The sequence below is a fragment of the Trachurus trachurus genome, assembly GCF_905171665.1.
Source record: "Trachurus trachurus genome assembly, chromosome: 1".
NCBI classification, from domain to species: domain Eukaryota; kingdom Metazoa; phylum Chordata; class Actinopteri; order Carangiformes; family Carangidae; genus Trachurus; species Trachurus trachurus.
Window position 1 is genome coordinate 4,756,223 of NC_139891.1, and position 11,624 is coordinate 4,767,846.

The 11,624-nt window shown below is 44.4% G+C and overlaps 1 protein-coding gene across 1 annotated transcript; it reads right to left on the minus strand.

The window, feature by feature from the left end:
- Nucleotides 1–115: 115 nt before the first annotated feature.
- On the minus strand, nucleotides 116–11,262 carry cp110 (centriolar coiled-coil protein 110). The gene is made up of 10 exons (XM_083969612.1): nucleotides 10,528–11,262; nucleotides 9,686–9,811; nucleotides 7,028–9,548; nucleotides 6,769–6,896; nucleotides 4,001–4,102; nucleotides 3,376–3,492; nucleotides 3,144–3,254; nucleotides 2,860–2,976; nucleotides 1,667–1,752; nucleotides 116–1,280 (listed from the first exon to the last, which is right to left on the minus strand). Exons 1-10 carry the CDS (start codon nucleotides 10,672–10,674, stop codon nucleotides 1,121–1,123), a joined length of 3,615 nt encoding a protein of 1,204 aa, XP_083825738.1. The 5' UTR covers nucleotides 10,675–11,262; the 3' UTR covers nucleotides 116–1,120.
- Between the last annotated feature and the right edge of the window lie 362 nt (nucleotides 11,263–11,624).

An 11,624-nucleotide genomic window follows, 5' to 3' on the forward strand; every position in this document is an offset into this window, starting at 1 on the left:
ATCCACTTCAAAATATTAACAAACATTTATTGCCAGTCACGTACAAATAAATAACAAACAAAACAGATCCAAAAATACTTGTGAATAAACAAAACTGTAAATGCTTGTGTGTGTTTTGGCTAAAATGTAATCCCAGGACTCTAGGACAAGTAAGGCAACACTTTAGTAAGACACCATTAATTAAAGCAGTAGCATCAAAGCCAACTTCACGCTGGATATTAACATTTGGACATGTGCGCATTTGAGTACAAAAATACTATAAATACACTTGAAGAGTTGTGTGCTAATACATCGAGAGATTGTCTGTTTGTTTGTTTTTTGTGGCAATTAACCAGGCACATAAATATGAAGAAGCTGAACTGAACAGGAGGAATTAAATGTGCTAGTCCCACCTACAGAGCACAGGCTTAGCATTGGGCTTCTGGAGAAACACTGAAAAGCACATTCAAGCAATTAACAGTTCAATAAAACTTTCATGGGGGAAAATGTAACATAGTGTAGCAGGGGTAAGCAATACCAGGTTATAACCTTCATCACCGGTTGCACGTATACAGGTAAACAATATGCTAGAGTATTTTTTCCATCACACAAAGACCTGTCTGAGAAATTTTTAAGAAGCCTGGCCCAGAAACTGAATAGAAAAATACAAAGATCACAACCAAAACCCCTGTAATCTAGTGTTACATAAATACGTTCTTGCTGCTTTCCACTGCTAATCGTCTCACAAGATCTACCTCCTGATCCTCGGGTTGGGGAAACCCAGCCTACTGACTGGAACCATCATTAATATAATTTATGACTGTGTCTGTGCTGTGTTTTTGACAGCAAAACATTTTCCTAGTGACATATTGAGAAAAAGGGGAAAGGGCCTGGTAAAGAATAACCCTTTCTATGAACTATTGTCATTATGATAATATATACCGTGGTTGAGGGAGTAAAAAAAAAAATTCCCAAAAGTCTGGAAATGGAATTAAAAAAAAGATGCTAGTCAGCAACAGGCATCACTTTGTGTCAAATCTCGATTTTGGATTTGTAAATTCTCAGATGATTAGTTCTACAATATTCATTTAATCACTAGAGGCCTTATTAGGAGTCTTCACTGGGGCCAATTAGGAAAGTGTCATCGGGGTCTAGTGGAGGAAGTGCTTTTGAGAATCCTCAGTGGATTTGCTCTGAACTGTCCTCGTTTGGTTTCCAGCGGCTGCTCTGCAGAGACTCCAGTCTTATGTCCAGTCCTCGTTGCAACACCCCTCTGCCTTTCTGCTGCTTTTTTCTGGATCCTGAATTGGAGAGAAGACAGTTTTAAGCTGCTGACAATGGAAAAAAAAAAAAAGATTTCCTTACCATTTGGTACAAGAGTTTCAGATCATTAAAATAATGAAGCACTTTTGGCAAGCTGTGACAATTAGGGGGCACTTCTGAAAAATGTGAGTTCAGGAATTATAACTGCATAGGTTGTTGAATGATGACATGCAGTGTTATAGGTTTTATTATGGTGCAGTAACTAACATTATGACATCAGATTGGAGGCACCAGCAGAGCTGAGGTTTAAGACAGAGATTCCTTCATTCTGTATTGTGACTGTAATAACTGCTTCCATGTGCACACACCACAAGAAAACACAAGTTATTCAAAGACCTAAAGCACACAGGACTATCACACTCACATCACTCCTCTCTTCCTCTCCAGTGATTTCTGTGTTGCAGCTGAGAGAGAAGTCTTTCCTCTGGACTGGCCTGTGTACTGTCCACTCTACATAAGCACACACACAAGAAAATATTATTACACTCTTGACATTAATTACATATTATTAATATAAAGGAAATGTACACTGAAAAAATGCAGGCTCAATATACCAGTGATTTCTGCCTATTCACATTTTTTTTTTTTTTTAAAGTAAATACTCTAACAATCACAACCAAGGTGGTAATGTGCCGAGTGCAGAGTGAGGGGATATTGTTGCCCCGCCTTGGGGTCACACAGCTGAATTGATGTCTGCCGTGGCAGCCAGTTGTGTTACATGACACCTCTAATTCTGGCAGGCTAGCATCTTAAATGACACACTGGGGTGGCAATATGTCAGCTTGTTTGGTTCAGTGTAAACCACAAAAGGTGGAAGAATGAGCGGTGAAAAGCACTAGTGTGAAATGTTGGAGACAGTAATAAAACATAATGGTATTTTTTAGATACGAATGATTAGAACTATAACTGCTGTAATTAAAGGGATAGTTGAACATTTTGGCAAATTGGCCCAGGTAAATTCAGAGACTGCTTGCCGAAAAACTGTCCTTGACAGGAACGCGCATCAGCTGTTTTGCATGAATTTACCTCGAAAACAACTCTGTCTCGTAACGTTCCGTTATTATCTCATAGCGTGGTGAATGTGCAGGTCACAATTTGTCCACCAGAGCGTTTTGGAGTTGGATTGTGTATTTGATGAGTTTGATGAGGGAAACCAAGAAATCCCATTAGCCTCCGTAGCGTAGCTCTGAGCAGCTCACGGCTCTGCTCCGCCATTCTAAAAATAGCTTGCACCAACAATTAAAGGTAACGAACCTACTGCTATGACTATAGGGATTATGGCAATGGGCCAATTTGCAAAAATGTTGAACTATCCCTTTAAATGCTGGTATTTAAGTGTAGTGTGTGGTTTTGGCCCTGGAAACTCAAACTGTGTATTATTGGCTGTGATAGTATTTCAATATAAAATTCTGCATGGACCACAACAAGACTTTCCCAGTTTATAATCCTGCACTGTGTCTTTTTTGGCTTCAATTGTAATGATTCCACTGTTTAAAGTGAGAAACCCCTAATGTGTACATTTATTTCCAGTTTTTTCAGAGTCCCTGTGAAGGTTACCTGCAGTCTGAGCTCTCTCTCCCTGGCCAGCTCTCTGTCCCAGCTGATGAGCTGCATCCTCTCTCCGGCTGACAGGCTGAAGAATATGTCGTAGACCTCGTAACGTGCGGCGCGCAGCTGGAGGGGCAAACAATTACACAGCCGATGATAGCTTGAATGAACGCGTGTAATCACAATCTCTGTTGTGGTAACTGCTAATGGAGGGAATAATTGCCCAGTTGTCAATGTAGAAGAGACGTGGAGAGAGGTTAACAGATGTTTGCAACATGTGTTAGCCTTCATACCTGCAGTGTGACTCTCTCCTTCAATAAGAGGTCCTGTCTGCTACAGAGCTCTCCCCTGCCAGGACTCTGCTGCTGCTGCTGCTGCAAGGCCTGCAGGAACTGCTGCGTGTCCTACAAGTCCCAACACACACACACACACACACAAACCTTTAATCTGCATATGTTTGCTCATTGTATGACAATAAGACAGAGAGCTGCTATAGGCAGATGTCAAACTGCTATCTCTACTTACTTTGATGGTACGCACCAGCTGTGCCACTCTCTCCGTCCTCAGCAGCCTGCGAGTTAGAAAACCTTTCACCGCCGCCGACAGCAGGGGGCGGTAGCGCTCCGAGCGTGGGCTGGAGGACTGAGGAAGAGGATGAGGAGGGGAGAACGAATAATGAGAGGGGTGAATAATGAGGACCAGAGGGGAAGACAGAGGAGAATGCTAATTCCATCAATGACAACCAATTAATTTCCCATGCAGATTCTCAAGGTCTTTTGGTTGGCATCTGTTTAGTGCATCAACGCAAGTGGACTCACAGCTCATCATTATAATAGGAAATAATAAGAGGAATAATAAGTAGCTGATGTGCTGTCACTCACTTGTTGATTCTAGAGCTGTTGCATTAAAGGGGCATGTTTGTCGAACAAATGTAGACTAACTGATGCTGAGCTGCTGTTGTGGGGTTGGATACGGGAGTAGCAACAGATGACAGGAGCTACTGTAGAGGGATCAGACATCGAGGGGGAACTATCTGTTTCACCTGAGCGTGCCAGCCAACTGGTGATGAATAGAAATCCGCTGGATGCAAGGATAAGCAGGACAAGCTTTTCGCATCACTGACATTAGTGAACAAATGTGATGGTAATACCTGAGAGAGGGTAGGAAAGGTCAGCGTGTCCCTGAGACGTGAGGTTGACATGGAGCAGGGGAAGGACATGCTCTGGAGGAGATGGTAACGCACCGCTAACGCCTGAGAGAGACAGAGAGAGAGAGAGGATGAGGACATAAGGGTGGAAATAAGAGGAGAAATGTGTGTGTGTGTGTGTGTGTGTGTGTGTGTGTGTGTGTGCGCGCGCACGTGGAGGCACGCACATGTGCATTTGGGAGCAGGCAAGGTTGGAAGATATTGAATTGGAAAGACGGCAAATGAAGCAGGAGGAAGAAATTAATTGAGGGTAGAGAGAAAGAGACAGAAGGGGAGAGATGGGGCACGGAGGCAAGAGGGATGAAATGAGAGAGGGAGCAGAGGAGGAGAGGGATGACAGGGATGATGAGACAGGAGAGATGGAGAAAATTAATACACCCAGAGAGTAAAAATGATGTTGGAGGAGGTATGAGACAAAACAAAGAGAGGGATGAGAAGAGCCAGGGAAAAAAAAAGAGGAGAAAGATAAGGGACCATTAGCGGTGGCACTCGGCGGGACGATCTGGCACTTAACCACAGACGCTCATGAATTAAACAAATTATCCTTTCCTTTTCTGTGTCAATTCCCTCGGCCCCCTCCTCCCTCCACCAGACAGTCCAGCCAGCTCATTCTCTCATCACATCACAGATGATGGAAGGACGGAGGGGAGTCGAAAAGAAGTCTTCTTATTAAACAGCTTATGTTAATTATATTGTTGTTAAGGATACATAAATTAAACAGAGATTGTGATTAATAGGGCAAGGACAGTGGCCAAGAACAAATACAGACACAAGATGAAGAAACAGGAACTGGTTGCCAGTGAACAGCAGGCGTCCTTGAAGTCTTACACACACACACACATACAGACACGCGCACACGCACACACAGGCGACCATGCCAGCTCGCCTCTTAGGGATGTAATGAAACATTTATGGTAGAATCCCTGTGTGTGTATGTGTGTGTGTGTGTGTGTTTTTACAGAGGAGTCTGAGGGTCTCTTGTAATGAGCAGATGTCTGTAGTCTGCCCACGACCCAGGTCTCCAGACACTGATTCTAACAGGTAGGCGGTTGCTTCTGTGTGTGTGTGTGTGTGTGTGTGTGTGTGTGTGTGTGTGTGTGTGTGTAAGTGCATGTGTGTGTGTGTAACATTGCCAGAGCCTTTCAAACGTCTGCTTCTAGTTTCCTAAGAACATTTAGGGTCACCGTTGTATCACAGCTTAGTGAATTGCTTGGAAACTGTCACAGTCCATTCTCCTTTTAAAACGATGGAAACCCCGGGCCGGACATTAATTCTTAATTTCTCTTAGGTGACTTTGTGTGGAGTCAAAATCCCTGTTAGAGAGAGTTATGGCAGCTGTACAGGGATTACATAGTGCATCACGTACAGCAATATGTGATGCAATCTCATGCAAGAAGCCGACCAATGGGATAAAGAGGAAATGTCAATGACTGTGTTTGAGCCATATTTAGAGTTAAAATAGAAGTTCCGTAGTTTCTGTGTTTTAGAAAGATGTAATTTCAGGGTTTCTGTCTTGTTCTCCATATTATTTTGCTCAAAGCAGAACTTGTCATTTGAAGTCAAGAGGAAGACATATTCTGCTCTTGTTGACAAAACGAATCCATAACCCCCAAAAAACATTTCCTTTCCTGTCTCAAGCCTGTGTGTGTGTGCAGACATGCATCTGTGTAAAACAGCTCACACTTATCTAAGATTTAGTTTCAAATTGAAAAAATTGACATTTTTCTTTATCATTCTACACTAAATAGCCAATTGTGGAAATGTTGAGCTTTTAGATTTTTTGGGAAATTTATGGAAATGTACAACCACAATCCCAGCTTTCTTTGCTTTACCTTTTCCACATGCCGGCCTTGTAACAGAAGGCACAATCTTCCAATGTGTGTCTGCAAACTGTCTTACAAGCTGCTCTGACTTCTTCTATTATCTACAACGCATGCCTACAACACACAAGGTTTGTTTGCACATATCCTAAAAAGACTTAAAGGGATAGTTCAACATTTTGGCAAATTGGCCCATTGCCATAATGCCTATAGTCATAGCAGTAGGTTTGTTACCTTTAATTGTCGGTGCAAGCTATTTTTAGAATGGCGGGGCAGAGCCGTGAGCTGCTCAGAGCTACGCTACGGAGGCTAATGGGATTTCTTGGTTTCCCTCATCAAACTCATCAAATACACAATCCAACAACTCCAAAACGCTCTTGTGAACAAGTTGCACATTCACCACGGTATGAGATAATAACAGAACGTTACCAGACAGATGCATGCGCATTCCTGTCTGGGGCAGTTTTTCGGCAAGCAGTCTCTGCATTTGCCTTGAAAACAACTCCGTCTCGTAACGTTCTGTTATTATCTCACAGCGTGGTGAATGTGCAGGTCACAACTTGTCCACCAGAGCATTTTGGAGTTATTGGATTGTGTATTTGATGAGTTTGATGAAGGAAACCAAGAAATCCCATTAGCCTCCGTAGCGTAGCTCTGAGCAGCTCACGGCTCTGCTCCGCCGCTCTAAAAATAGCTTGCACCGACAATTAAAGGTAATGAACCTACTGCTATGACTATAGGGATTATGGCAATGGGCCAACTGCCAAAATGTTGAACTATTCCTACAGCTGTACTGTATTACATATTGTGTATTGTATATTTGTCATTTTGTTTTGTTCCATCTTAACAGCCTCGACACAGTATAGCTACTAATCAATCCTTTAGTCTTACCTGCAGTAGTTCCTCTTCTTGTCTCCTGTGTTCATCTTGCAGGGCTCTGACCTGAGCAGCATGGGTCTGTTTCAGCTGCTCCTGCTCGTTGTTCTGGCTGTCGCGGTCTTCGTACCACCGCACTGCAGCTGAGACCGGTGAGTACAACAGAGTGTTACATAGAAACCGTTGGCCAGACAAAATCCTGACTAATGCAGCCCATGTGCTACATGTTATTTATATGTTATGTGTTGTTTTGACACCCCTGTCCTGGTCGTACCTCTAGCGGCGCTGGAGCCGGGTCTGACCACACATTCTGCTCCTCCGTTGGTATCCGCACTCGTGTCCTGTGTATCTTCCATCATGTGCATGAGCAGTCTCCGTTTGACCTTGGACACGCCCCCCTGACCTTCACCACCGCTCTCTGGGGTCAGGTGCTTCTCCTGCGTGAGCTGACCTTGTAGGGCCACGCCGTATCCTGGCCCTTCAAGGAGCCACAGGCCAGATGGCGTGTCCACATCATACGACTGGTTGAGAGACGGCGAGTGAGAAGAGTCATGACCTTGCGCAGCCGCCTCGTTCCTCCTCTCCGCCGGATGGTTACTGGTGTCCGAGAGCACCGACACGTTACAGGGAACCGGGATTTTAGAAGGAACGTTTCTGAATGCTTCAGGAATACGCTTCTGCTGCGTGGCAGACAGGAGACATTTAGCCGGTGGCTGCTGACCATAGGTCTTGGTAAGCGCTCCTTTACTTGTTCCTTTTTCCTTCACTCTCTCAGTAGCTAAGCTTTTATTTGGCCTGTTCTCTTTTAAGTTAATTCCCTCCTTTTCTTTCTCCTGCATGATGAGAGAAAGATCATCTGCATCGCTGAAGATCGATTCGGGTCCTGTATCTTCGTGCATTTTTTTGCTATTGTCGAACAACTCGCTGTATTCTGCATCGCTTCTATCAACATCATCACACCAATCAGAATCATTTTTACTCTGCTCAGACTGCAAGACACCTTTAAAACCAAACTCGCTCTGTATATTGCCGTCAGTTTGGCTGTGGCTCTCCAGGTTTTCTTTAACGGTGGACTCGAGGTCGGAGATCAGAACCTTTAGACTGGATAGGTTTGACTCGAGCTGATCTATGTGAGCTGAACTCCTGGCTGACACATTTGTAACATTGCCTTCCACCATGAGAGCCACAGCAGAGTGAAGTGCTGTGTGACTAGTTTGATGTCCCAGGTTACTATCTTCATTCAACATAGTATTTACTACAATTTTCCCCTTTGAGGTCTTATGTCCGACAACAGCTTCTACAGATCTGATACTGACTTTGCTTTTGCAATGAACAGGACTCATACAGAAATTAGGCGCCGGGATTGTGCGATACTTCCCCAATCCGTTCAAAGTCCCATTTGGAGAGGTGATACTCTGCTCGCTGTTCAAGTGAACGACTTCCTGGACTGGGGAGGCTTCTGTCGACACAGGCTGTTGCTGGATGAAGGTGCCAAATTGTTTAGGCTCTGTAATGAGCTCGGGTGAACTATTCAGTTTATTATTCTTGAAAGTTGTTTCTTCCTCAACTTTTTCCTCAGTATCCGTTGAATGAGTGCTTTCCAATTTAGCATTGGTCTTTTTCGTAACAAACTCACTTCCAGTCGTCCTCTCACTTTCCCAGAATTTCTTTAGCGAAGTTTCCTCGGTCTCGATAGTGTCTCTCCTCTCTTTAGATTTCTTTCCCTCTGCGGTCGCAGTGGTCTTGTAGGGTGACTCGTCATTCTCCTTATCAGAGAGGCTCTGCTCTTCTGCCCTTGCTCTTGGCTGTTCTTGAGTCCTCTGCTGGATTTTAGTGTTTCTGGCTTGGCTCCTGAGCGTCCGCTGGCGCCGCCGATACTCCTGAGACTTCTTCAGCAGGGCCTGGAGGCTCATGTGATAAGGCTCCTCCGATAGCTGCGTTTCATCCACTTGGCCGTGTGCAGGTTCTGATTCTGTGGGTTCTTGCTGACTGTGCAGTTCTGGTGTTGCACAGTGACGGGTGCTTAATGTCTCTGATAAATCGGGATTGTCTGAAAAGACCGGGTCCTCACTTCTGTCCAAAATGTAATCGTCGGTAAGGTCAAGTACTGTGCTGGGCTGAGGACTCGGACTCTCTGTGTTTTCCAGGTGACTGTTTTCAGCTGGTAAACGGTTACATCTGACCAGATCCTCTTGGACCGAGGAACAACAAATGTCTTCTCCTGCTGTTAAGTTATCACAAAACAATGGCTCCAGTCCACTCCTCTCTAATTCCTCTCCATCTATGGGAGGGTGGCTAATAATTTCTGGCATCTTGGCAATTGTGTGTGATGTGCTGTGAAGAAAAAAGCCACCAATACTATGAGCTCCCTCTGTGCAGCCAAAGCCGTGGCCCTCGCTCCCTGCATCAATCGTTCCAGGGATACTGATGGTGTTTTCCACATTGTCATAAGTCACATAACCTGAGGACAGTGACTGGTGGCTCACGCCGTTAAGGAAACTTGGCCGTGATCCCTGTTGGCTGTCATGTCGGTCAACAAGGCATCCTTCGGGGTCGCTTGGCTGAGGTACTACATCAGGAGTGAAAAAGGCACTATACATTGTTGATGTCATTGGAGGAGGAGAGAGCCCATCCTTTCCTTGTTTTAAAGGGGGTGGTGAGAGCAACAGACTATTATTTGTAGCACTTAACAAATTGTTCTGTGACACTGATTCATTGCTGGTGTTGTGAGAAAATAAAGATTTTCTGTTCTCTGACTCCTGAAGCAACTCCTCCAGTGTTGGTGTGTTCCTCAGCTGCAAGTTGGAGAGACATGGGAGGACATAATGTTTAACAATAACTCCATTCATTTAAAAAGAAAAACTGCACATAAATACAAGCACATATATTCAGCTTGCTAATAGAATAGTGGAACTAGTTAGATTTTGGTTACCTGTACACTTTGCAGTATGGTTTGGACAAAGGCCATTCTTGGGTCATCTCTCAGCTTTCTGTGTCCTGCAGATTTCTGTGCTGCATCTCTGTGTCGCTGCATCTCCTCCCTCTGCTCCTCTGAGAGCTGTTATCATCAGAAAGCAGACATGGGATGTCATGCACATGTCACACAAGGACTGCATTATTGCACCATTCTGTCTGACTAACACCTTTTGATTAATCAATTGATTGTGGGGTACAAAATGTCAAGAAACAATGAAAATGCATGTCAGGGCTGGTTACATTACACTAAATCATCCTGGACTGAGATCCACTGAACATTATATTCACAACCAAGAATAAGAGTCCACATCTTGGGAAACATCACTTGAATATTGATAGTTTGAACTCTATCTTACAAACACTGGTTGTGTTTGTAGGCCAGTGGGCGGTGCGATGTCTACACAGCTCAGAGCAGGGCCGCAGGGGAGAAAGGTGATGATAATTCTAGGGGCCCAGCGCCCAGTGGGGCCCACAAAAAACCCCAGTAGTCTAATCTTTGTATGACTGAACTATTCTGCATAAGACCCTGACTAATACTCATAGTAATGCTGCATTAGCATCAAAACAAAGTAGGCTAAATAAAAAATGATAATACATACGTAGTCTAAGAAAAAAAGTGGAAAAGTCAGGGGCCCACTTTAGTATTATTTCAGGGGGCCCAGAATTACTAGCAACGGCCCTGCTCAGAGACCTAGCACAGTGGCAGTCTACAGCCTACTGCTGTTTAATGTGCGTTATTAACTAAAATCACAATCCACAGTCTTAATTAATTGACTCTGAATAACATATATACCATACCAGGGGAGGAAGGATGGGTCGTCCATAGACACGGATGAGAGAGGATGGAGGCGAGGCTGTGCTGTCTCCCTCCTCCTCTTCCTCCTCCTCCTCACTTTCCCTCAGCTGGGAGAGACAACGCTGCACAAAGTTGTCGTAGTCCTCCATCAAGTTGCATCAGGACACAGCAGGTAGTGATGTTAAAAGGTGCTAACGTGAAAATATTAAGGTAAAGCTGGTGTCTTTGTTAGCGTTAGCTGCCGAGCTGTTACCTAGCAAGCTAACACAGAGAGCTACTTCAGGCTGGAGAGAGTTTATTACCAACACCGGTACCGTCACAGTACAGAGAAGCGGTGAGAGAGCAGGTTGAACATGAGAGGAGCAGCTCTGTGGTGGTACCTCTGCTGTGAGAGCGGCAGAAAGAAGTCCTACTAGCTACGGAACAGGAGTCTCCATCAGAGCGACTCAGTGTTTACATTTTTACCCGCCTCTCCTCCCGGAGCCACGGACTGACAGTTGGAGACAGCCGGGGGAGGCGCGCGCAAAACCCGGAGTGGATCTCCAGCACGGGAATGGATTTCCTGACCAATTATACAACTAATTTGTACAGTTTTATCATTTTTTAACATTTTTTTTAAACATTAAATCATATCGCATTAATCAAACACGTAAAACATTTCCTTAATTGTTGACGATATTTCCACGAATCCCGAAAATCTATCACTGTATCAACGACAGATTAGCCACTCCATGTTTTAGCAGTAGCCACAGCGGTTAGAGAGAAAGAGAGTTGGTGATAACCTGACACTGCCCCCTACAGACTGGACCGGCCAAACAAAGGAATGAGCACAGTGAGGGAGGATTATGATAGGCTGCATAACTTGACTGCAACCACCTAGGTACAGGCTACATTATTCTGATTCAGTTATGTGAATCATGTACGGTATCACCCCCAGGTCAACATGAACCTGTAAATAAACCATAGTTTCCTCTTTTTTAGTTGATTGGTCTCTGGATGGATTAAAGCAACCAACACGTTCATGTTTAACAGGGAGACACTGCGAGCCCTTACACCTTTCTTTAGATCAGGCGCTTTGAGTTGTCACAGCAAGCAATTA